This window comes from Salmo salar, chromosome 03 (assembly GCF_965601325.2).
Source record: "Salmo salar chromosome 03, fSalSal1, whole genome shotgun sequence".
NCBI classification, from domain to species: Eukaryota; Metazoa; Chordata; class Actinopteri; order Salmoniformes; family Salmonidae; genus Salmo; species Salmo salar.
Genome location: NC_138293.1, coordinates 75,363,411 through 75,390,518, shown reverse-complemented (window position 1 = coordinate 75,390,518; position 27,108 = coordinate 75,363,411). Strand labels below are relative to the sequence as shown.

Below are 27,108 nucleotides of genomic sequence, written 5' to 3'. Positions count from 1 at the left end.
TGCAGGGGGGGAACGAATCCCACCTGCAGTGATTACACACACCCATACGGCTATCAACACCTCGGCCCGCACACTGAATTAGACACACTTTGGCTCCCTCACCCCCTCCTATGCACACACTCACTTAGTAAACTTCAGAGACACCGGTAATACATCTCTGAAACTTCCTAACCTTGTTCCTATTGGTCAACATGGCTTCCATTTTCTACTGCCAAGCTACAGGTTTGAGCTGAGAGGTTCAAGAGTGTATTGTTATAAGTAGTTCTGTTATCACATTACCTCTCTCACACCAGCAGAATATCAAGCTAGGTACACAATGGGACTACAATGGCACAGCACCACTGACCCTATAGAGAGGGTGGGTTGTTGGGGATAGATATTTCCCAAGCAAAACATTAAAAAGTACTTCTACTAAGATTGACCATATGACTGGACAGATACTGACACCTGAACTGACTGTTTCCTTCCAGGTATTTTAAATGTCTGTAATGTCTACTTGTTAATGTTATTTAAATACATGTACATTTTAAAGTATTTTTGTCTGTAATGCCATTCTCGTCATGTGTCGGACCCAGGAAGACTAGCTGTCGTCATGGCATTAGCTAACGGGGATCCAAATCAACTCAAATCAAGTGTGACTTACCCATAGCCTTAGTCTCCTCTCCCTTGGCATTGAGGATGGAGAACTTGAACTTGGCACGCACCTCGCTCTTGGGACAGCTGACCAGGAGCAGGTAGAGGGACAGGTAGTCTTTACTCTCCTCGTCCAGGCCTTTAGGGTTTACACGTAAACACCTGGACACAGAGGGAGGGATCAGCATCAGTCATACAGAGACAAGGTCAGTCAACTACCTGTCCAACAGACTTAGGAGTCTAAATCAGATCAATCATGGACAAGCTATTGGTCCTGTAGTCCCTTATGGCTTATCCATAGCGCCCACTTCTTGGCCCCGCCTCCACTCACCATTTAAGCTTGTCATTGGCTCCCGATGAGAAGGTGGAGCTCTTGATGACCTCGCCCATCTCCTCGCGACAGAAGCTGAAGTTGTTGATGGTCCACATGTAAGAGAACTTCACCACTTTGATCTAACAGAGGTAGGGACACACACACACACACACACACACACACACAAGGCCGGAATCAGACATGATGACTTTAATTTATTTATCTATTCCATACAGGTAGCTAAGTGGCTGGTTGGTCAGCCTGGACTTCAAAACCACACATCAAACCTGCCTTTCATCTCAATAAACACTGACAACAAACAGGGGAAGAAGAAAGGATATTAAAAAGCTGCAACAAAAAATGATTTTGCAAGGACAGAGAGATGAAAAACATCAATAGAAAAAAACAAATACATCCCTCTTCTTTAAACAGGCTGTTATCAAAAACACCAGCACTGTCTGTCAGTCCTGACTGACTGACAGACAGACAGACGTAAGTACTCTACATAGAAAAACAGATACATGTACACACACGCTTACCTGAGTGTAACACCAGCTCTCAGCCACAGGGCCGCTGGACATGTCCGCGGGGGGAGGGGGACTCGGGACTCTTGACATCGCCAGCGTTGAGGCAGGGGGGGGCCTGAGTGGAGCCTGAGCACCAGCCAGGAGGGGGGCAGAGTGGAGGGGTGGCTGAGCCCAACAAAACACCACTGAATGGGCTAAGTATTCAACCAGACCACCAGCCAAGGGTCCAGCCAAGGATAACGTCTGGGGAATGTCCAGGGAACCCACAGCAACACCCTACAACCAGAGAGAGCAGCATTATCATAGGTGTTATAGTCAGTGCGTGTGTGTTAAAAGGCTAATTGTAATTGAGCGGTATTGCTCAGTAAGTAGGACAAAACAGCTCTGAATTGTTGTTTTCAAAGGGCCTCTGCATTTAAATCAGAGAGGCTGTGCACGCTGCTCGCTTGGCTTCAGTGAGAAAAGCCCTCGTTTATCTGCCGTGGTTCTGCCTTTCTTTTGCTTTGAGCGGAGCGGAGTGCCAGCCGATCTGTGACTGAGAGTGAAGAGCAAGGCTTAAGACTATCATCCCACACCTGCCTGCCAATCTCCACTCACTCAAGTAGCCTACACAAGGTCATATAGAACTTTCAAAGAGCACATTGACTTGGAAAAGTCATAGCCTATTCCAAAATGTGCAAACTTCTATCAGTCTGTGTGTGCACAAGTTATTCACTCTGTTTTTCAAGGTACATGTGTGAATACGGCCACAATAGAAAAACAGCATTGACTTCAGTTGAACCATAGATCTACAATCTATGAGAGAGAACTGTGACTTTAACCAATTACTTCTCTTCAATATCACCTTTACAGAACCACAGATGACCCCTGGGAATAGAACAAGAATGTGTTCTTAATTGACTTGCCTGGTTAAATAAAATCAACAAATTATCATCTTTTGTTCTCCTTTCCTCCCTCTCCCCCTGGCTCCTTTCCTCCCTCTCCCCCCTGGCTCCTTTCCTCCCTCTCCCCCCTGGCTCCTTTCCTCCCTCTCCCCCCTGGCTCCTTTCCTCCCTCTCCCCCCTGGCTCCTTTCCTCCCTCTCCCCCCTGGCTCCTTTCCTCCCTCTCCCCCCTGGCTCCTTTCTCCATTTTCTCACTCATCCTGCACATGTCAAATTGAAGATATCGCAGGGTCTCAGGGCAAAGTCTCATCTCTTCTCTTGTTCTCTCTCTTTTCTCAGTCAACCTGCAAGTCCCCCTGTCTCGTAGCCAGACAATCCCTTCGCTTTGCTTCTTAATTAGTGGCTGATTGAAAGGGAAGTTCAGGACCTAGAGAACTTCCCAGAATCTGTGTGTGAGAGAGTGAGAGGGAAGGAAAGGGCAATGGGGGGGGCCGTCCACCTCCTCTGCCTGACAGAGTGGAGACGGGTGAGACGACACACAGACAGGACTTAATGAATGTTTAGAGAGAACTTTGTTGGATCTGATCTTTCTGTTTGTTATTTTTTTCTATTTGCATCGGATGAAAAACACTGGTGGCATTTTTACTCAGTAAAACAATACAATATTAATCAAAAGATGGAGAACAAGGCAGCACTGATTTGCAATTTAAATTACCTGAGACGTCCTAACAATGAATTATAGTCTGTGTGAACTAGTGAGTGTTCATGGGTGTAACAAATATGCAGCTTAAATGCACAAATGCATGCACACATGCAAACTGCTGTGTGGCGGAATGTGTGCGTTGTATGGGTGCAATAAATGTGTGGCCCCCGTATGTTTCCTTAAGCTGTGTGTTTTCTCATGTCTCTGTATAGGCTACTGTCTCCCAACATGTGTGCTGCCAACAGCTATCACGAGGGAACCACTAAGAAAACATGACAATACTGGCATCATTGCTAACAACTTCACAGCTTTTCTAAATACACCCAGATGACACTTAACCAGAATAAAGCTGGGGATTGATTTGTCTTTTCAGGACAATCATCAGGAGCAGAGAAGCAGAAAAATGACAGTAACAACTCAGAGATAGTGGGGGGTGTGGTAGTGTGTGTGTGTGTGGTAATCCTTGAACTCCCTCACTTCAAAATCTTAAGAAGGTTCATTCATCATGGTGATTCAGCTGGTGACAGTCAGCACCAATGGACAGAAGGACTAACAGGTAAGAACACACACGGCAGGGGAAATAAATATCATCACAGCACTACGTCAGAGAGCGTTAAGAGGGTTGTGTGGATTGTGTGCTCCCCTGAAAACAAATCACTAAACAAAGTATGAGTTAAGGATGGCAGCGGTGTGTAACAGACAGGTGTGTGGTGAGTGTTTCTCGGTTTGTGTACATGCGTGATTGCCTACCGCCCACATCTCATTTCCATATCCCATCCTAGTCTGCTGCTGTGGGGACCGACAGGATGAGGGAGAAAGGAGACCTGGAGCACATTTATATTAATTACATAGACAGGCCTCTCTCACTGTGCCAGTCCATATCTCCCACCCACCGCAGCCTTCACCTCCCACCCACCGCAGCCTTCACCTCCCACCCACCGCAGCCTTCACCTCCCACCCACCGCAGCCTTCACCTCCCACCCACCGCAGCCTTCACCTCCCACCCACCGCAGCCTTCACCTCCCACCCACCGCAGCCTTCACCTCCCACCCACCGCAAGCCTTCACCTCCCACCCACCGCAGCCTTCACCTCCCACCCACCGCAGCCTTCACCTCCCACCCACCGCAAGCCTTCACCTCCCACCCACCGCAGCCTTCACCTCCCACCCACCGCAGCCTTCACCTCCCACCCACCGCAAGCCTTCACCTCCCACCCACCGCAGCCTTCACCTCCCACCCACCACAGCCTTCACCTCCCACCCACCGCAGCCTTCACCTCCCACCCACCGCAGCCTTCACCTCCCACCCACCGCAGCCTTCACCTCCCACCCACCGCAGCCTTCACCTCCCACCCACCGCAGCCTTCACCTCCCACCCACCACAGCCTTCACCTCCCTCCCACCACAGCCTTCACCTCCCACCCACCGCAGCCTTCACCTCCCACCCACCGCAGCCTTCACCTCCCACCCACCGCAGCCTTCACCTCCCACCCACCGCAGCCTTCACCTCCCACCCACCGCAAGCCTTCACCTCCCACCCACCGCAGCCTTCACCTCCCTCCCACCACAGCCTTCACCTCCCTCCCACCACAGCCTTCACCTCACCACTAAGAGGTGCGTGCATTACTCAAACATTGACATATGGACAAACAGTTCCCAGGAAACCAAGGGTCTGAATGATGTCGTGTCCTCTCCATCCCTCCCATTAGAAACAGAAGATCGGGGTGCAGAGGAAGATGTTAAAAAATATATATATTATTATTATTATTATTATTATTATTATTATTATTATTTAACCAGGCAGGCTAGTTGAGAACAAGTTCTCATTTACAACTGCGACCTGGCCAAGATAAAGAAAAGCAATGCGACACAAACAGAGTTACACATGGAATAAACAAACAAACAGTCAATAATACAAAAGAAAAATCTATATACAGTGTGTGCAAATGAGGTAGGATAAGGGAGGTAAGGCAATAAATAGGCCATAGTAGCGAAATAATTACAATATAGCAATTAAACACTGGAGTGAAAGATGTGCAGAAGATGAGTGTGCAAGTAGAGATACTGGGGTGCAAAGGAGCAAAATAAATAACAGTATGGGAATGAGGTAGTTGGATGGGCTATTTACGGGTACAGTGATTTGTGAGCTGCTCTGACAGCTGGTGCTTAAAGTTAGTGAGGGAGATATGAGTCTCCAGCTTCAGTGATTTTTGCAGTTCGTTCCAGTCATTGGCAGCAGAACTGGAAGGAAAGGCAACCAAAGTAGGAATTGCCTTTGGGGGTGACCAGTGAAATATACCTGCTGGAGCATGTGCGACGGGTGGGTGCTGCTATGGTGACCAGTGAGCTGAGATAAGTCTTTGCTAGGTAAAGCCCCACCTTATAGATGACCTGGAGCCAGTGGGTTTGGCAACGAATATGAAGCGAGGGCCAGCCAACGAGAGCATACAGGTCGCAGTGGTGGGTGGTATATGGGGCTTTGGTGACGAAACGGATGGCACTGTGATAGACTGCATCCAGTGTTGGAGGCTATTTTGTAAATGACATCGCCAAAGTCAAGGATCGGTAGGATAGTCAGTTTTACGAAGGTAAGTTTGGCAGCATGAGTGAAGGATGCTTTGTTTTGCGAAATAGGACGCCGATTGTAGATTTCATTTTGGATTGGAGATGCTTAATGGGAGTCTGGAAGGAGAGTTCACAGTCTAACCAGACACCTAGGTACTTGTAGTTGTCCACATATTCTAAGTCAGGACCGTCCAGAGTAGTGATGCTGGACGGGTGGGCAGGCATGGGCAGCCATCGGTTGAAGAGCATTTAGTTTTACTTGAATTTAAGAGCAGTTTGAGACCGCGGAAGGAGAGTTGTATGGCATTGAAGCTTGTCTGGAGGTTAGTTAACACAGTGTCCAAAAAGGGGCCAGAAGTATACAGAATGGTGTCAGAGAATCACCAGCAGCAAGAGCAACATCATTGATGTATACAGAGAAAAGAGTAGGTCCGAGGATTGAACCCTGTGGCACCCCCATAGAGACTGCCAGAGGTCCGGACAACAGGCCCTCCGATTTGACACACTGAACTCTGTCTGAGAAGTAGTTGGTGAACCAGGTGAGGCAGTCATTTGAGAAACCAAGGCTGTTGAGTCTGCCGATAAGAATACGGGGATTGACAGAGTCGAAAGCCTTGGACAGGTCGATGAATACAGCTGCACAGTATTGTCTCTTATGATATCATTTAGGAGCTTGAGCGTGGCTGAGGTGCACCCATGACCAGCTTGGAAACCAGATTGCATAGCAGAGAAGGTACGGTGAAATTCTAAACGATCGGTGATCCGTTTGTTAACTTGGCTTTCGAAGACCTTAGAAAGGCAGGTTGGGATAGATATAGGTCTGTAACAGTTTGGGTCTAGAGTGTCTCCCCCTTTGAAGAGGGGGATGACCGGGGCAGCTTTCCAATCTTTGGGGATCTCAGACGATACAACAGAGCGGTTGAACAGGCTAGTAATAGGGGTTGTAACAATTTCGGCAGATCATTTTAGAAAGAGAGGGTCCAGATTGTCTAGCCCAGCTGAATTGTAGGGGTCCAGATTTTGTCGCTCTTTCAGAACATCAGCTATCTGGATTTGGGTGAAGGAGAAATGGGGGGAGCTTGGGCAAGTTGCTGTGGGGGATGCAGGGCTGTTGACCGGGGTAGGGGTGGCCAGGTGGAAAGCATGGCCAGCCGTAGAAAAATGCTTATTGAAATTCTCAATTATCGTGGATTTATCGGTGGTGACAGTGTTTCCTAGCCTCAGTGCAGTAGGCAGCTGGGAGGAGGTGCTCTTATTCTACATGGACTTTACAGTGTCCCAGAACTTTTTTGAACCAAGGGCTATATCTGTTCCTGGTTCTACATTTTTTGAATGGGGCATGCTAATTTAAGATGGTGAGGAAAGCACTTTTAAAGAATAACCAGGCATCCTCTACTGATGGAATGAGGTCAATATCCTTCCAGGATACCCGGGCCAGGTCGATTAGAAAGGCCTGCTCGCTGAAGTGTTTTAGGGAGCGTTTGACAGTGATGAGGAGTGGTCGTTTGACCACAGACCCATTACGGACGCAGGCAATGAGGCAGTGATCACTGAGATCCTGGTTGAAGACAGCAGAGGTATATTTGGAGGGCAGGTTGGTTAGGATGATATCTATGAAGGTGCTCGTGTTTACGGATTTGGGGTTGTACCTGGTAGGTTCATTGATAATTTGTGTGCGATTGAGGGCATCAAGCTTAGATTGTAGGATGGCCGGGGTGTTAAGCATGTTCCAGTTTAGGTCACCTAACAGCACGAGCTCTGAAGATAGATGGGGGGGCAATCAATTTACATATGGTGTCCAGGGCACAGCTGGGGGCAGAAGGTGGTCTATAGCAAGCAGCAACAGTGAGAGACTTGTTTCTGGAAAGGTGGATTTTTAAAAGTAGAAGCCCAAATTGTTTGGGCACAGACCTGGATAGTAAGACAGAACTCTGTAGGCTAACTCCGCCCCCTTTGGCAGTTCTATCTTGTCGGAAAATGTTATAGTTAGGGATGGAAATGTCAGGGTTTTTGGTGGTCTTTCTAAGCCAGGATTCAGACACAGCTAGGACATCCGGGTTGGCAGAGTGTGCTGAAGCAGTGAGTAAAACAAACTTAGGGAGGAGGCTTCTAATGTTAACATGCATAAAACCAAGGCTTTTATGGTTACAGAAGTCAACAAATGAGAGCGCCTGGGGAATGGGAGTGGAGCAAGGGACTGCAGGGCATGGATTAACCTCTACATCAACAGAGGACTAGGATAAGGGTACGGCTAAAGGCTATAACAACTGGTCGTCTAGTACGTTCGGAACAGAGAGTAAAAAGGCAAGGTTTCTGGGCACGGAAGAATAGATTCAAGGCATAATGTACAGACAAGGGTATGCTGGGATGAGAATAGAGTGGAGGTAAACCTATGCATTGAGTGACGATGAGAGAGACATCGTCTCTAGAAACATAATTTAAACCAGGTGAGGTCACCGCGTGTGTGGGAGGTGGAACTAAATGGTTAGCTAAAGCGTGTTGAGCAGGGCTAGAGGGTCTACAGTGAAATAAGGCAATAATCACTAACCAAAACAGCAATGGATAAGGCATATTGACATTAGGGAGAGGCATGCATAGCCGAGTGATCATAGGGGTCCAGTGAGTAGCTCGGCTGGCTGGAGACACGGCGATTCAGACAGCTAGCGGGCCGGGAATAGCAAGCTAGCAGAAAGGGGACGTCGAAGGAAGAAGTCTGTTGTAGCCCCCTCGTGCTGTTACGTCGGCAGTCCAGTCGTGATGGATCAGCAGGGCTTCGTGTGGTAAAAGGGTCCAGGCCAATTGGCAAAATAGGCATAGTGGCCCAAGAAATTGGCCGATGGACCTATTCGGCTAACAGCCCAATATGCTCTAGACAGCTAGCGGGCCGCGGCTAGCAGGCTAGCAGATGGGCATTCAGGGGACAACGCGACAGAGGAGCCAGTTGGAAAACACCTCTCGGGCAGATTACGTCCATAGTCCAGTCGTGATGGATCGGCGGGGCTCCGTGTCAGCAGTAAAAGGGGTCCAGGCCAATTGGAAAAATAGGTATTGTAGCCCAAGGAGTGGCTGATGGACCTCTTCAGCTAGCCGGGAGATGGGCCTAGCAATGGCTAGCTCTAGGCTAATTGGTTCTTGCTTCGGGACAGAGACGTTAGCCAGGAGTGGCCACTCGGATAGCAGCTAGCTAGCTGCGATGATCCAGGTGAAAAGGTTGAGCTTGCGGTAGGAAACCAGAGATATGGAGAAAAATATGTCTGATTTGCTCTGGTTTGAGTCGCGCTATGCAGACTGGCAAGAGTTGTCCGGGCTAAAGGTTAGCCGATGACTACGACCTAGTTAGCTGGCTAGCTTCTGTTGGGGGTTCCGGTTCAAAAGAAAGAAAATAGCAGATCCATACCACATGGGTGAGGCGGATTGCAGGAGAGTATGTTGTAGTTGAGGTTAAGAAAAATATATTTTTAAAATATATGTGAAGAAAAAATATATATACACGGGACACGACGAGGACAAAGACGTCGGACTGCTACGCCACCTTGGAACTGGGGCAATATGAATGTTTCTCAGTCATCTCAGGTGAGTTCAGGTAGCCTAACTGAAAGTCGAGGCATCCCATGTACCTCGTGGTTCTCTTTCTCATTAGAACGTTCCAGTGGGGGTTTAGTCTACTCATATGTGACAGACCAGCCATGATTCCAATCTATCAGCATTCAGAACAACACTCCATTCTCTCTCTCCTAGAGTTAATATACAGCTAGACTGTAGCTTGGAGGGAGCTTGCAGATTCAACAGTACACTTCTTAACCTGTTATGGCTAGGGGGCAGTATTTTCACGGCTGGATAAAAAACGTACCCGATTTAATCTGGTTACTACTCCTGCCCAGTAACTAGAATATGCATATAATTATTGGCTTTGGATAGAAAACACTCCAAAGTTTCTAAAACTGTTTGAATGGTGTCTGTGAGTATAACAGAACTCAAATGGCAGGTCAAAACCTGAGAGATTCCTTTACAGGAAGTGGCCTGTCTGACCATTTATTGTCTTTCTTTGACATCTCATTCTATTACAAAGGATCTCTGCGGTAACGTGACACTTTCCACGGCTCCAATAGGCTCTCAGAGCCCGGGAAAAACCTGAATGTCGTCATTCCAGCCCCAGGCTGAAACACATTATCGCCTTTGTCAAGTGGCCGATCAAGGGACTGTGGGCTTTGGCGCGTGCACTGGCCGCCCCCGTCTTTGTGTTTTTTCCTCTGTTTGCCGAAAAGGAGATTCCCGGTCGGAATATTATCGCTTTTTTACGAGATAAATAGCATAAAAATTGATTTTAAAACAGCGGTTGACATGCTTCGAAGTACGGTAATGGAATATTTAGAATTTTTTTGTCACGAAATGCGCCATGCGCGCGACCCTGATTTACCATTTCGGATAGTTTCTGGAACGCACGAACAAAACGCCGCTATTCGGATATAACGATGGATTATTTTGGACCAAACCAACATTTGTTACTGAAGTAGCAGTCCTGGGAGTGCATTCTGACAAAGACAACAAAAGGTAATCAAACTTTTGTAATAGTAAATCTGATTTTGGTGAAGGCTAAACTTGCCGGGTGTCTAAATAGCTAGCCCGTGATGGCTGGGCTATGTACTTAGAATATTGCAAAATGTGCTTTCACCAAAAAGCTATTTTAAAATCGGACATATCGAGTGCATAGAGGAGTTCTGTATCTATAATTCTTAAAATAATTGTTATGCTTTTTGTGAACGTTTATCGTGAGTAATTTAGTAAATTGTTAGTAAATTCCCCGGAAGTTTGCGGGGGGTATGCTAGTTCTGAACGTCACATGCTAATGTAAAAAGCTGTTTTTTGATATAAATATGAACTTGATTGAACAAAACATGCATGTATTGTATAACATAATGTCCTAGGTGTGTCATCTGATGAAGATCATCAAAGGTTAGTGCTGCATTTAGCTGTCTTCTGGGGTTTTGTGACATTATATGCTAGCTTGAAAAATGGGTGTCTGATTATTTCTGGCTGGGTACTTCTGCTGACAATCTAATGTTTTGCTTTCGCTGTAAAGCCTTTTTGAAATCGGACAGTGTGGTTAGATAAAGGAGAGTCTTGTCTTTAAAATGCTGTGAAATAGTCATATGTTTGAAAAATTGAAGTTTTTGTATTTTTGAGGAATTTGTAATTCGCGCCACGCCTACCATTGGATATTGGAGCAGGTGTTCCGCTAGCGGAACGTCTAGATGTAAGAGGTTAATAAACACAAGTTATTACATACTCTAGTTTGAGAAACATCAATAAAAAGGAACCACATGAACAAAGCTCTGGGTATATATATTGAACATTTGTAGATAGACATAATCTTTCACTAGTGCAAGAGTGGTCAATTTGTGTAGTGACTAGCAGGAGTGGGCACCATACGGCCCACAGGCTGTCTCCGGCCTCCAAGCCCATTCCCCGGGGTGGTTTGAGTAAAACAATAAATGTAAATGTATTGAAATTCTAAAACTAGACAATGTATGGAGAATTGATAATGGACCTCTACATTTTCAAATAACTGTCCTTTCTCTGGTCCACAAACTGCTTTAGACAAACAAATCAGTCCGGGGAAAAAAAGTGCTGATTTTTGAAATCCCAGTGTGGCCCTCAAGCCGAAGTTATTGCCCACCCCTGGACTAGTGAGTGTCTAAATACATCCATATAGAATAGTTAAAATATAGCCTGAACAACATGCCAACATGCGGCAGGGACTTAAAGACGCCGGGCCTGCTGTCAAATAGGAGGTCCTGCTGGATGACAAGAGAAGAAGAGGATGGAACCCCTTCTGGAATTCATTACAGCTGGCTACTGCTCTACTCAGAAGAAAAAAAACATTCATTCTGGGGAAAAAAAGCATACGCATAACGGCTCTCCATTTAAATTCCCTTTCACTTGCAACATGAAAGAGAAACATCAAATACACGGCACCACCCACCAGCCTCTCCCTCCGGGCCCGCTTCCTGCTGAGAGGAGAAGACACGCTAGCTAGCGCCGAGCAGCCAGACACCGCCACCACCTGGCCAGGGGGAGGATGTGCAGCCAGAGGAAGTGGGGGGGTGGTGTGAAGTTTGTCCACATATCAAAATACGTTGATTCTCGTTACCTTATTTTAACATCACCCCCTCCTCCCTTTCCTCCAGCGAGACATCTGACAGAGGGTTAATGAAGTCTGCTAATTAGAAGGTCAGGTTGAATTAAAAGCGGCTAGGGTGGTAGAGCGATGAAAGGGAGCGTATTAAAGCAGTGTGTCCAGACCAGACTAGATTGATCAGCTGAAGGCTCTGACCCCCATTTGAAAAATACACACGGTACTGACTGAAGGTTCCCCACCAATTAGACAGACAGACCAGTCATAACTGATCACTGAAACACTGCTATTAGAGAATGTATAATTGTCCCTGCAGGCTAGCCGGATGCTGTGTGGTGAGCAGTTGAAGTGTGATCTTAGCTCCGATATGATCTAGGAGTCTCACTGAGTCGGGGATAAAAACTGCTCCAACATCAGTGGGGGTCAAAGGAACAGGTGGATAACTTTATTTCCAGATAGAGGAATCAAAAGGTAAGAGTAACAGGCTAAGGTAAGAGAGATTGGAGAGAAGATAATGTAGTATGATGGCTACAGTAAAAGACAGGAAGAGATACTGGCCTTAAAGGCAAGCGAATACAACATATATGGAGTGCAGTTCCAGGTAGGATTGACAGTCGGAAGAGTAACATACAGCACCTGTATGACAGACATGTACAGCTCTGACAAAAACACGTGATGGTTGTGGTGCATGTAAGCTGAGCTGTGTCTGTCCAGCCAGCTCAGCACAGAGCTGCCCTGATCCCCCAGACACACCAAGACCAGAGGCAAGGAGTGTGTCAGAGCAGAGCCGGGGCTGCAGAGCCGGGGCTGCAGAGCCGCAGGCAGGAGAGATGGATTAAGAGCCACTCAGACAAAAGCCCTACGAGAACCGTGGAGACAGCCCAACTGATACTATATCATTATCTGGCTCCATATCACTGACTCCCTACCCAGAGATCTCCACCTTTCTCTCCCCTCAGTATACCTCCAACTCAACCCCCTTTCTCTGGCTTTCTATAGCCCCCAGAAGGCTGCCATGGCATTAAACCTAGATCTCACTCTCCCCTTCTTTGGCTCCATCACATATCCCAACCCTCTCCCCTCCCTGCTTCCCCTCAAAGCTGGCCAGCTGCCGTGTGACCTAGTCCCCTCTCATTAAGTCACAGGTCTGAATCCTTGCTCACAGTTCCAGTAGGATCAATTAGAGCTACACTCACAACGGAACACCTAACTGTGTGCAATTGTAAGGGCAGACAAACACAGTTGTAAGCTCACATACAATCACATAGGCACAGTCAAACACCACATGTAAGTAACTTTTTCCAAAATGACAGGATTTCCTGACAAAGACAAATAGTGTTGAGCTTTAGGAGACTTTAACACACCAACCTTCTCCTGATTAAAGATGACAGCGCCCATAGAAGAACTCTGAACAGACATGACTGTAGAGCGTAGCTATATATCCATCTCCTGCACATCAAGTATAAACCAACACACTTCAGAGCTAATAGTAATGCTGCTTTAACCTTTGCCTTGCCGCAGTCTGCTGTTTTCCCCCTCCCCCTATTTATTTATCTACCCTAAAGAAATACATGGAGTTAGAGTTTTTCTAACCTATGAAGCGAAGCTGGGAGGAAGAGGGAGGGAGAGAGAGAGGCTGGTGTGATACCTTACTCGTTGTAATTATGCGATTTATAATTAAAATGCAAATTAAGTGAGAGGGAGTCTCTCTTCGCCTTGTTTAAATGTTTTAATTTTTTCTCCATTGTTCCATTAGTCTCCAACAGAGGAGCATTAAAGGTTGCTGATTGCCATAACACGGCAGTAACCACATTTTAGATGGATGGTGCTACTTGCTATTGGTGGTTATGGAAACAACTCTGGTGATCCATTTCCTTTCCCTCAGTGACCTTCTTGGTATCTGGTACTCCATTGTTAGAGACTGGCCAAGAGAGAAATATGGTGCAAAATGTGAACAAAGAGAAACTGCCAAAAACAAAAAAAATATCAAGATAAACAGAAAACCTTGCACACGTATTCACTCACACACAAAAAAAGTCAGATTACATACTTTTTAATTAAGCTCATCCCATGTAAGACTTAACATGGACCATAAGGCTCATACCATCAGGAAGAATCCCCACACGACGATCTACTGTATTCTCTCATTGACCTGTGCACTTCCCTCAACAAAGTCTCTACAACCCCCACTCCTACCTTCTGGAGGCCCGTGTTCATATCTGTAAAAGCAATCATTACACCTAGCAGAGGACATGAGCTGTAAACATAGATGTAACTATCTGTAAATGTGAAGAGACGATTGACTTCCATAATAAGCTCCAAGCAATCAGTAAGGTAAGGAGAGAGCTTTCAGACAGACAGTGGGGATCCCCAAGACTCCCCCTTCGACCCATTCTTTTTTGCTTCAGATAACGAAAAAAAGTGTCTCAATGTGGACCAAAAACTGCAACCTGATAAACAACCCAGAGAGATACTCTAAAATGCTCTATAATTTGGGTGTTATAATTCAAAGGAGAGCATGAGAGAAAAAGCAAACAAAAAGAGAATTAGATAATGTTTTTGAAGTAGATGTCCTTCAGTTTGACTTTGCCAGGTAACACGCTTTCGCCTCCATTTTAAACATCAAGTGGATTTCAAAACACATTTTTTGAGGACTAGAGAGCTTGGTAATTAGCAGTCCTTGCTCATAAAGGGACCAAATACTAAGCCTGTCTTAAGCTCCATTTCTCCATACCCTCCAGTTGTCTCTTCTGATTCCTCTCACAAATCGTGTTGCCTGGAAACAATCAATGTGCCTAACTGTTTTATTTTTAACATATGCTGACCAAAGCTGCCAGGCATTCGGCCTATTTTCTGTTCTCGAAATACAACATTGTTGTGACAGTCATTCTTGCCCCTGACAACTTGACTGGTCTACACTGACAGATATGAGAGCTAAGACAGACTTATTATATTTAGATCTATATTAGATTTATGGTCTAACATACAGGAGCGAGAGAGAGCTGCCAGAGAGAGGAGCGAGAGAGAGCCGCCAGAGAGAGGAGCGAGAGAGAGCCGCCAGAGAGAGGAGCGAGAGAGAGCCGCCAGAGAGAGGAGCGAGAGAGAGCCGCCAGAGAGAGGAGCGAGAGAGAGCCGCCAGAGAGAGGAGCGAGAGAGAGCCGCCAGAGAGAGGAGCGAGAGAGCGCCGCCAGAGAGAGCGAGCCGCCAGAGAGAGTGAGCCGCCAGAGAGAGCAACGCCAGAGAGAGCGAGAGAGCGCCGCCAGAGAGAGCGCCGCCAGAGAGAGCGACGCCAGAGAGAGCGACGCCAGAGAGAGCGACGCCAGAGAGAGCGAGAGAGCGCCGCCAGAGAGAGCGAGAGAGCGCCGCCAGAGAGAGCGCCGCCAGAGAGCCCCGCGCGAGAGAGCGCCGCCAGAGCGCCGCGCGAGAGAGCGACGCCAGAGCGCCGCGCGAGAGAGACGCCAGAGCGCCGCGCCAGAGCGCCGCGCGAGAGAGAGACGCCAGAGCGCCGCGCGAGAGAGAGACGCCAGAGCGCCGCGCGAGAGAGAGACGCCAGAGCGCCGCGAGAGAGACGCCAGAGCGCCGCGAGAGAAAGAGACGCGCGAGAGAGAGACGCCAGAGCGCCGCGCGAGAGAGAGAGAGACGCCAGAGCGCCGCGCGAGAGAGAGAGACGCCAGAGCGCCGCGCGAGAGAGAGACGCCAGAGCGCCGCGCGAGAGAGAGACGCCAGAGCGCCGCGAGAGAGAGAGACGCCAGAGCGCCGCGAGAGAAAGAGACGCGCGAGAGAGAGACGCCAGAGCGCCGCGCGAGAGAGAGAGAGACGCCAGAGCGCCGCGCGAGAGAGAGACGCCAGAGCGCCGCGCGAGAGAGAGACGCCAGAGCGCCGCGCGAGAGAGAGAGAGACGCCAGAGCGCCGCGCGAGAGAGAGAGAGAGACGCCAGAGCGCCGCGCGAGAGAGAGAGAGAGACGCCAGAGCGCCGCGCGAGAGAGAGAGAGAGACGCCAGAGCGCCGCGCGAGAGAGAGAGAGACGCCAGAGCGCCGCGCGAGAGAGAGAGAGACGCCAGAGCGCCGCGCGAGAGAGAGAGAGAGAGACGCCAGAGCGCCGCGCGAGAGAGAGAGAGACGCCAGAGCGCCGCGCGAGAGAGAGAGAGACGCCAGAGCGCCGCGCGAGAGAGAGAGAGACGCCAGAGCGCCGCGCGAGAGAGAGAGAGACGCCAGAGCGCCGTGCGAGAGAGAGAGAGAGACGCCAGAGCGCCGCGCGAGAGAGAGAGACGCCAGAGCGCCGCGCGAGCGAGAGAGAGACGCCAGAGCGCCGCGCGAGCGAGAGAGAGACGCCAGAGCGCCGCGCGAGCGAGAGAGAGACGCCAGAGCGCCGCGCGAGAGAGAGAGAGAGACGCCAGAGCGCCGCGCGAGAGAGACGCCAGAGCGCCGCGCGAGAGAGACGCCAGAGCGCCGCGCGAGAGAGACGCCAGAGCGCCGCGCGAGAGAGACGCCAGAGCGCCGCGCGAGAGAGAGACGCCAGAGTGCGCGAGAGAGAGACACCAGAGAGTGTGTGGGTCTACTCAGGTCCACTGCTGCATAGAGAAACAGAAAGACAAGAGGGCGAGCGTTTTGAGTTGAGGACAGGCTTTTTTCTTCTCATTAAAAATGGAAACCTGTCATTTCTAAACGTACTCCCTTACACACAGACACAGCTGACAGTGAGGGTCAGACACCAAGGCCCAGACCACCCACTGCCCACCTGCCTCTCCACAAGGCATCTCACAGAGAGAGACTAAACTACTTTAGGAGCAATATATAGTCATGGAAGAATGTGAACACCTATAGCTGCAATCACCACCATCATATCCGCAACTTTTTTCCAAGCTTTGAACCTCACGGCTTAAACAATGACGCGGCTAATATGGATTTTTTCCGCTTTCAATTTAAAAAAAAATTACATTCTGTGACGTGCTCAGTTTTTTGGCGGCATGAAGCTTTCATTAGACCAATGAAATTGCCGAACGGGTTAAGGTCAAAACAACTTTTTTGTTTACTGTTTAGATTAAATCGAGCGCTCTCAAACTTCCCATCATTCTGATTACGGTAGTCATTTTGTCACCCTCATCATGGCAAAGACACGGAGAAATGCATATGATGCAGCTTTCAAGTTGAAGGCGATTGATCTGGCTGTTGGAAAAGGAAATAGAGCTGCTGCACGGGAGCTTGGTCTTAATGAGTCGATGATAAGACGTTGGAAACAGCAGCGTGAGGAATTGACTCAGTGCAAAAAGACAACTAAAGCTTACTGCTAATTATAATTTTTTGTTACAAGCCGTGTTTCGTTAGAGCCTATTTATTTTTGTTACAAGCCGTGTTTCGTTAAAGCCTGTGTAAAGTTAATTTGTTTCAATGTACCGGTAGGCACCTGCGGCTTATAGACATGTGCGGCTTATTTATGTTCAAAATAATTCAGTGGGTGCGGCTTATATTCAGGTGCGCTTAATAGTCGGGAAATTACGGTACTTCAGCAGAGCTAATTAAGATCAACCCCTCTCTTAAGTTGTCATGCTGTGTGCTGAGACACTGCGATCAAGGGCAAACGCCTGCCACAGGGAGATAACGGGGTACACCCCTTGCCCCACGCCGTCACCCCACCTCTGTGAACATTCTCCCTCATTTCTAACAGAACACAGCCTCCCTTTGTGCCCCTCCCAGGAGAACATGTGGGCCCCCCCCACAATGAGACTAAGCAGGACCATTCAACAGCACAAACCCCCTGTGGAATAGGCATGTCAGCCCACTGTAGTACACCATCGCCAGAGCTGTGTCTAGTAATGGAGATAGAAGGGCTAGTCAGATGATGGAGGGTCCAAGTGAACGGTAATGCATGGACAGAGACAATACAACAAGTAACATGGACTTTTTCTTGGCCATTTTTCGACAAACACTCAACACAATAGACAAGTAGAAAGGAAGGAGGGAGAGAATAGAGAGAGGGAGGGGTTGAGATGGAGGTAAAGAAGGAAACGCCGTGCTCTCCCTCTTCCCGTCTTCTCGTGTTGCTCTTTTCAGCTGGGGGAAAGGAGGGGAAGGCAGCAGCACTAATAAGTTCAGCTCTATCCGTCTGCTGCTCGCCATGCGACAGGGGCTACTCTTCTGGTGCCCCGACGTCACTCTGCTCCCCAATTACCACATTTACACACTCCACCTCCTACTGCACGCACACACACACACACTTCTTCCCTCATTTACATTTCTGCAGCACTATTAAACTTGCTTTACATACTTCCATCTCACCTTTCTACATGTATATTATCCATACATGAATTAAACAGTGAGTTAGTTATACAGTGAATGCTGAGAATGAGCAGCTCCTGTCTGTGGAAGGTGTAGAAGCATGAAGACTAACAGATGCCACCACCCGTAGGTATGGCCAAACTTTCTTTTTAAAGCCCTGCGGTTGTGATGAAGTGTTGAGACTACGCTGAGTGTTCAGTACATCTAGACTCCAGACACCTTGGTGTGTGTGTGTGTGTGTGTGTGGTGGCTGGCCTCTAAATGCCACCGCGTCTAGTCAGTACTCAGACCCGACACTGTCTTGACTCAGGACTGGGACAAATATACAAAATTGTAAAGCTTTGCAACTTTTACAACCTGATTCCAGACCATTTGGCCATCTCAGTGAGGCATGTTGTCAACTTAACATCCAGTCTGATCTGATCCAGGATCAGTGTATTACCTGGCCACAGAGCGCTGTGCAAAGCTGCCTGGCAGACACCAGGCATCACATCCACCCAGCCAGAGTCTATTAAGATAAGATCCAAACAATAACGGTGCTGTAAGTGGCTGTCCCCACCTCGTACCTCACCCTCCCCATCTGACCTTTCCTAATTCATGTTAAGGTTAAGTGTACCTGCGCTCGCTGCCTCTCAATATGTTCTCTCAGAGAAGCCTTTTGGTGAGTCATCAGATAGAGAATACTGCTGCAGCCAGCGCTGAGGTTGGAAATGCCAGGCAGATAAGGCTGCTCTGGTGTTGGGCGTGCACGGATGCGCACACACACACACAGTGCCGGGGGACATTTTAAAAGTCCTCACTGCTTCTCAGAGCACACCAGTTTAGTTTAACATTACCCATTCTCCTCACTGCCGCTTATCCTCAACATAATACTCCAGCCAACACTCTCAGCAGCCAGACCCTTTAGTCTTCCAGTCCATCCTGTCAGTCTGTGCTGGAGTTAACTTTCCCCCAGCCACACCCCTCACAGATTAACACACACTAATGGAGTCATTAGTCTGGCACATTCCATTCTCCACCCGGCCAGTCAAACTCACCACCGAGACGGATTCAGTTCCAGCAGACTCATGGTGACAACACCAGACAATGACGCAGAGAGAGTGATGGAGTGAGAAAGTCCCCACTCAAACGGAGACAATTCACAAACCGGTAGACGTAAACAACGGCACATCACAGAGCAAGTACTTGTAGATGCATAAGGGAAGCTGTGGCTGAAGTGAGGAAAGGAAAGAAGGAAAGAGGGATAGACAGGGTGTTGAGGAGCTGATCACAGTTGGAATGTGGCCCTTCAGGAGGAGAGATAGAAATAAAACCTAATCATTAAGCAACTCCACACAAGCAGCCTGTTTGAGACTGGGGGAGCCATCGGCAGAAAAGCTACAGGGTTGCCGCAGCAACTGGAATTAGAACCAGGAGGCCGAATGCGAGACAGAAACCAGGTGAAAGAGAAGAGAGCGATTGAGGAGGCGAAAGAAAGGGAGAGGAATCAAACACCTTTCCAGGTTGCCAAGCGACAGGCAATGCCAGTCAGTGAATGTAGAGCATAGTTGATCAAAGTTGGCCGCTGGGCAGTAATACGTCCCAAAAGAATTACTGTGAAAAGACCTTTAAGATGGAAACCTGGACTGTCACATATGTCCGTTGAGCTGCCACATTCATCTGTTAGCATGTGTTAGTGAGTAAATGCAATATGGTTGGAGTAATGACTGAGTTAGATGTGTATATCAGACAGGTCCTAAGGATCCCTTTCCCAGCACTGACAGGTCCATTGTTACGTGGTCTCAAAGATCAAATCATGTAAGGGATAATTAATGAGGGACTAAGCGTTCTATGGATAATCATGAAAGACGTGGCCTCCTGAGTGGAGCGTGGGTGCTGCATCGCAGCGCTAGCTGTGCCACCAGAGACTCCGGGTTCGAGTCCAGGCTCAGTCGCAGCCTACCGGGAGACCCATGGGGCGGCGCACAATTGTCCCAGTGTCGTCCAGGTTAAGGGAGGGTTTGGCCGGCAGGGATGTCCTTGTCCCATCGCTCACTAGCGTCTCCTGTGGCGGGCCGGATGTTTCCTCCGACACATGGGTGCGGCTGGCTTCCGGATTAAGAGGGCATTGTGTCAAGAAGCAGTGCAGCGGCCTCCCGGGTGGCGCAGTGGTCTAAGGCACTGTAGCGCAGCGCTAGCTGTGCCACCAGAGACTCGGTTCGAGCCCAGGCTCAGTCGCAGCCGGTCAGGACCGGGAAGCTAGGTTGGGTTGGGTCGTGTTTCGGGGGACTCACGGCTCTAGACCGTCGCCTCTCCCGAGTCTGTACGGGAGTTGCAGCGATGAGACAAGACTAACTATCACGAAATTGGGGAGAGAAATAGGGTTAAATAAATAAAGACGTGGAAATCGTGTTCCACGACGCGCTAGGTGCATTATTTTCCAGAGAACACAGAGAGCCCCTAGTTGATTATCCCTTTAATACCATGTCTAGAATTTAACACCACGCAAGAAATGCATTCAACATCCACTGAAGTAGCTAGAAAATGTACTAGATAGCTACAGTGGTTGCCTTGGTAACCAAACAAAGATACTTGCTAGTTTAGCGAACCAAACCATCAGTCCTAGCATGCTATTATGAAAAATCCAATTGAACAATGCCAATAATGTTTTCAATTTGACCTTTGCTTTCAAAAGCAGCTCAAACATAGAACATGTAAGAATTAACTATATTGAATTCTACCGTGCAAATATACCATGCATTTTAGAGAAATAACATACTCTAGAATGCCCTTCAAGCCAATCAGAAACAAGTATTTAACAATGCCATGGTATAATTAAGTAATATGGCCCGATGCGGTGTGGTATATGGCCAATATACCACGGCTAAGGGCTGTGCTCGGCACGACGCAACGTGGAGTGCCTGGACACAGCTCTTAGCCATGGTATATTGGCCATATACCACTAACCCTCTGGCCTTACTGCTTAAATAAAGTAAACCAATCAATAACAGCTTGGATAAAGTCTATATGAAGCGATTTGAGGTTTCATCCACCATAGATTTTCAGTCTTGCATGAGTTGTTTCTCTCACATAGATCACAATAGTTGTTCTCATTAAAGTGTCTGTAATGCAGTCTTTTAACTAATTGTGAGTGGACCGGTCCACTGCCAGGCCAGGTCCTCCAGGGGCACCCCTGCTGTGCTGAACGGGAGAGGCAGAGCGTTGGGAGCTCGTTGGGCCTGGCAGCCAGCTGGCAGGCCAGCCAAGGGTGAGCGACAGGTCAGGTGAGCGACGCTGGGCCAGTCAGGCATGGTGAAGCCAGCAAGCATAGAGCAGAGCATAGCAAAGCCACTGAATATAAAAAATACAAATAAAATACACATTTTAGAAACACACACTCAATGATCTTAAGTGGCGTCAATTACCTGGAGCAGCCGTGAGGGAGGGGGACAGGGGAAGGAGCCACTGACCGAGGATGAGGTGAGGTGGAAGGGGATGAGAGAAACGCAGTGACAGGTCCTCTAATGCCCTGAACTAATTACTCTGTCTCCATAAAGAGACACTGGTCTCTGATCACTGCTAAGCGCTCTCACTGCAGGGTCAGCCCCGCACATCACTCATACACACAATAAGCACACAGAACTATTTTAACATGCATACTTGTCATTTAATCTGAGAAACACTGTGTGGGCGATGGTCAATTTCTACATAACGGATTCTGTTCACCTTTGGTTCCATCTAGAGGGTTGTTTCAGATAATATTTAAGGATTTGTTAAGTTTACTAGAACGTCTACAAACACTTTATTTCTTAAAAATCCTCTGTTCTCTCCAGTTTACAGTTCTGTAACCGGTCATTTACAGTTACAATATCCTCCCCTCCCTCATCTCTCACACCAACACTGATAATTATTCCCCTTTTCACACCTGTAAGTCCTTTATTAGAAATGAAGTGTTACTTTAGCTCTTTGAAGACAGACACATCTGAATCATATATTGAATGATTCAATGCTGCCACCTACATCTAATTCTGCTGTCTTTGCATCCACCCTCTTTCCTCTCCTTGTTTGTCTATCCTTGTCCTCTTTCCTCTCCTTTCACTTCTTTGCGTCATTCATTTATTCAAACACTAAATCTCACACCTTCTCCCATCTAAAAGTAACCTTCCTCTCTATCAACAAAATTCTCCCACTCCTAGTTATTTTTCTCTCACAACATTTCCCTCAGTCTCTTCAAACCAGCCACTGCCCCAGCCAAAATCCCCCATCTTGCCTGTGTTGGTAGGCGCCCCCCCCTCCTATATCCAACCCAGTTGGTACTCACCCAGATCAAAGTACCTCAAACATCTGTGCTGCTGGCTGATGCCATGGCTGGGCCAGCTGGGCCCTCTGTCTGTCAGTCTGGGAGCACTCCTCTATCTGTACGTCTGTCTGTCTGCGTCTCTGGCTGTGTCCCTCTGTTTGCCTGGGCCTCCTGTCTGGCTGTAGAGAAGGAGAACACAAACAAGAGATTAATTGAGACGAGAGGAGTGTGTGAGTTCATTGTGAAAAACAACCATTACAAAACACCTCTACGCAAGACACATACATACAAACAAACCACTGACTAAGTGTATCTGAACGGACTCAGCTACCGCTACTTAACATGTACGCACACAATAATACTTTTGTGAATGTGTAGTGTAAGTTTAGCAAGGAAAGTCCAGCAAGACAGTAGAAAGTAGGGCCCCAGTAGTTCACTCAGAAGATGATCTCAGTGAGTCTAGTAGGGATGCACGATAAATCTGTGAGCATATCGGAAAATGTCAATATTATTTAAAAAATGCCAACATCGGCCCGATGTCTTACGCCAATATGTAAAACCGATGTTAAAGCTGACGAACATACCTAGATAACGTAGGTAGATGACGTAATGACACCATGAAAAATACAGCGCTACACAGAACAAAAGCAGAAAAATACAGCGCTACACAAAACAAAAGCAGAAAAATACAGCGCTACACAGAACAAAAGCAGAAAAATACAGCGCTACACAGAACAAAAGCAGAAAAATACAGCGCTACACAGAACAAAAGCAGAAAAATACAGCGCTACACAGAACAAAAGCAGAAAAATACAGCGCTACACAGAACAAAAGCAGAAAAATACAGCGCTACACAAAACAAAAGCAGAAAAATACAGCGCTACACAGAACAAAAGCAGAAAAATACAGCGCTACACAGAAAAGCAGAAAAATACAGTGCTACACAGAACAAAAGCAGAAAAATACAGTGCTACACAGAACAAAAGCAGAAAAATACAGTGCTACACAGAACAAAAGCAGAAAAATACAGTGCTACACAGAACAAAAGCAGAAAAATACAGTGCTACACAGAACAAAAGCAGAAAAATACAGCGCTACACAGAACAAAAGCAGAAAAATACAGCGCACACTTCCAACAACTAAACAAGTTCAAGTCCAGCAGTAATTTGAATGAGTAAGACAATTTCAGCTAGACAACTCAAAGATGAAATCTATTAACGCCAAGATCATGGAACTCATTGCCCTTGACAATCAACCCTTCTCTGTTGTGGATGATGGCTTTCGCCGACTGGTCAAGCCCCGGTACGCACTGTTTTTCAGATGTTGCCCTACCGCAGTTACACAGTGGCCATCCGGGCAAATTTGAGGCTTTTTGAGCCTGACAACTAGCCATCCGCAACAAGGTTGGAAAGTGACTCAGAGTCTGATGTTCAAGAGGTGGACATTGAGGAGGTCCAGGGAGAAGACATGGAAGCCTGAGGGGAAGACAACCAAAGCTTAAGTTTCTAGACTATAATTTGACATATGTATGTTGAAAATGTTTTTGGGAGATGTGATGGATCATTGGGGATCATTCAATATTCCCTTTTGTTGGTCAGTGAAATCATCCCATGTGAAGACTCAACTCATTTAACTAAAGTACAATTTGTACCTAAATTGTTTTTTGTTTTTTTTTTCTACTGGAAGGAGTTAATCATTTGCAATTATGTCTACTTATGATAAGGTAAAAGGTTTATGTTTCTGTCTCCATATGATATGGTAAATATATCCAATGAAAAAATATCTACATTTAAAATGGTATTAATATTAATTCCCATGGAAAGTTGCCACCTCTGAATATTCCCCAAAATGTGCAACCCTAGTTATCAGTATAGGGTTTTTTTTGACAATGAAGATATCGGATATCAGTATCGGCCAACCATGTCATATCGGTGCATCCCTAATGTCTAGTAATAAACACTAGCACTTCTAGTTCCTGCAGAGACTCCCACATAACTGAACAGGAGATGAGCTTCATCAGGTTGTATGGTCCCTTTAAGATATGTACTCATATTAGGCTTCATTAGATAACTTACAGACATGTACAAAGACAATTGCTGAGAGATATGACACGTCAAGCTCTTCTGGTTTGTAAGACAAAGTAATGTTTCAGAGCAGTCATCTAAAACAAATAGGCCCAACTTGAGACCATGAAGAAAGCCAATCCAACTGAATCACAACACGAAGCCAAGTGCAATACCATTCTGCCTAACAATGTCTCTCTGTGACATGTTCTGAATAAAGAACACTCTTCCCCCTCTCTTTAATCCAGACCCTGCCATAGCCCCTGGGTCAGAAACTCAGAGAGAAGAGAGGTGGACTGAAGGAATGAATGGAATCATCTTAACACCCTCAGGTTTACACAAGCCAGTCACAAATGTCAATCAGATGCAAAATATAGAGGCAAAATACAAGCACGGAATGTGAGAGGCAGTATAATTGTCAGAGGTGTGTGTCTCAGGGGGACAGAGGCTTGATCAATAGCTCACCTGCAATGAATATGTGAGTGTTCTTATTGACTGGAAAAGCAGATGTGTATTCAAAACCTGACAACAGAAGCATGAGTCCGGTTGATATTTTTGGGCTCCAAAATCACTAATGCCGCCTGGTTCAAACACCGTTTAACAGGCAAAATGGCGATTAAGAGAAACTTAGGTCTGACAATATGCTGTGATTGTGTCAGACTGTGTACAAAATAATGAGTCAACTGTGTGAGGTGAAGAGGGTGCGTCTCCGTGGTCCTGTGGTGGGCAGAGCCTTCCTGGTTGGTCTGTACAGTGAAAGTCATCTGGCTAAACCAGCCTTCAGACCTACATAACAGCTACTTAGATCTACTACCTCTACTGTCTGAATCGGAGACTAAAATCCCCTTGGCTCACTGCAACAGCTATCCTCCTCGCCCTGTCTATGACCTATGATCATTTACACTGTGCTTTCTCTCATCTCAATCTCTTCAGGCCATCCCTCCTTCACCCCCTCTTCTCCTTTCTCTGACCTGTACTCATTCTCTATGCATCCGTCTCCCGCCTTCCTCCTTCTCTTCCCCTCCCTCCCTCCCTGACTGATAGGCGTTGGTCAGCGGTGTGGTAATGAGTTGGAAATCCAGGAAATGAGGGTTGACCTGCAGTGTGTGATCCTGTAATCAGGTTGGGTAAACTCTGGGGCCTCGCCCTGCCACCCTCCTTGCCTCTGCACTCCCTGCCCCGGCCTGTCTGTCTGTCCACCAGTGAGCCTGATCGTTTAGTCAGGTTGGAGAGGGGAGATGAGATGACAACACAGACACCCGCTGCCATCCATCCTGTCAAAACTCCATGGCAGAGCAAACCTACATCTCCTCAGCTTGAGAGAGCAGGGATTGGATGGTGAGGAGGGGAATGAGGGAGAGGGAGGGAGGGGAGGAGAGGAGGATGGAGCTGAGAGAGACAGGAGAGTAGCGGGGGAAACAAAAGTGTAAGAAGAAAACAAATGGAAAGCAGAAAAAGCTAAGCGAGAGGAAGAATGGGAGATGAGAGGCAGGATGAAAGATGGGTCGATGTACTACATGCTGATGAAAAAGAGAGAGAAGGGGAGCAGCAGACAAGACGAGGATAAAAAAACAAAACGAGAAAGGATGGAAGACAAATTAAGCAGAGGTCGGAAAGGGACGGGGAGAGACATTAAAAGACGTCAGCCATGATACAGGGAAAAAGAGAAAAAAAGGACTGTTCCTCACAGGTTCACCGCTGCTGAAACCCCTTAAGACTTGACAAAGAGGAATAATTAGAGAGCGGCAGCTGGCCAGGGGGGCACATCAAGCGCTTGACTATGTTTAAAAAGAGCCACTAAGAGTGAATAACTGTCATAATTATGAGCACAACTGGGCCAGTCAACCCTGTGTTGCTGCTGCACACACAGTGGAGGATCTGGGTTTTTCACAAACACACACACAACCATAAAGGAGTAATATGCCTAGGGTAATTCAAAGGTCACCTACGAGAGACTAGCATCCTGTCCAGGGGGTGTACACCGTCAGCCAATCCAGTGGCTACTTAATAATAGGGCTGGGCATTACCAGGGATCTCAGGATACGATCACGATACTTAGGTGCTGATACGATACCTGTTGCGATTCTCACGATTCTGTATGTATTGCAACTCGATGTTCCAAGCATATTGCTCACCATATGTCTGCTGCAGAGGCACAACAGAGAGCCATGAGAAAATGTATTTAAATCAATCTATTTAAAAAGAAGTTGGAGAACAATATATGAAGGAAAAATACTGGAGTTTTGGTGCAGGTACAGCCAACTAGCTCAAAAAGAACATTGCGATACTGTCAAAACAATACGACCTCCCGAGTGGCGCAGTGGTCTAAGGCGCCACTACAGCCTCCAGTTCGATCCCAGGTTGTCACAGCCGGCCGTGACCCCCATGGGGTGGCGCATAATTGGCCCATCGTCGCCCAGGTTAGGGGAGGGTTTTGCAGGGGGATTTCCTTGGCTCAACATGCTCTAGCGACTCCTTGTGGCCGACCGGGCGCCTGCAAGCTGACCTCAGTTGGATGGTGTTTCCTCCGACATATTGGTGCACATTGGTGCAGCTGGCTTCCGGGTTAACCTGTTAGGGACAGCCGTTCTGCTAGCGGAACGCCTCAGCAATATCCAATGGTAGAGCGTGGCGCGAAATACAAATACCTCAAAAATGCTATAACTTCAATTTCTCAAACATATGACTATTTTACACCATTTTAAAGACAAGACTCTCGTTAATCTAACCAC

General features: G+C 47.4%; 1 protein-coding gene across 2 annotated transcripts in view; it reads right to left on the bottom strand.

Moving 5' to 3' along the window:
* Positions 1–27,108, bottom strand: part of LOC106601601 (speckle-type POZ protein) — an 86,965-nt gene that overhangs the window by 40,811 nt on the left and 19,046 nt on the right. Inside the window, exons 2-5 of one of the 2 annotated variants that reach the window (XM_045715379.2) lie at positions 22,335–22,492; positions 1,486–1,749; positions 965–1,086; positions 644–795 (exon numbers count right to left, since the gene is read on the bottom strand). In XM_045715379.2, coding sequence (XP_045571335.1) covers positions 644–795; positions 965–1,086; positions 1,486–1,563 — 352 coding nt within the window. In that variant the 5' untranslated portion in view covers positions 1,564–1,749; positions 22,335–22,492. The remainder of the gene's footprint in view (positions 1–643; positions 796–964; positions 1,087–1,485; positions 1,750–22,334; positions 22,493–27,108) is intronic. The other variant, XM_045715378.2, reaches the window with a different exon arrangement.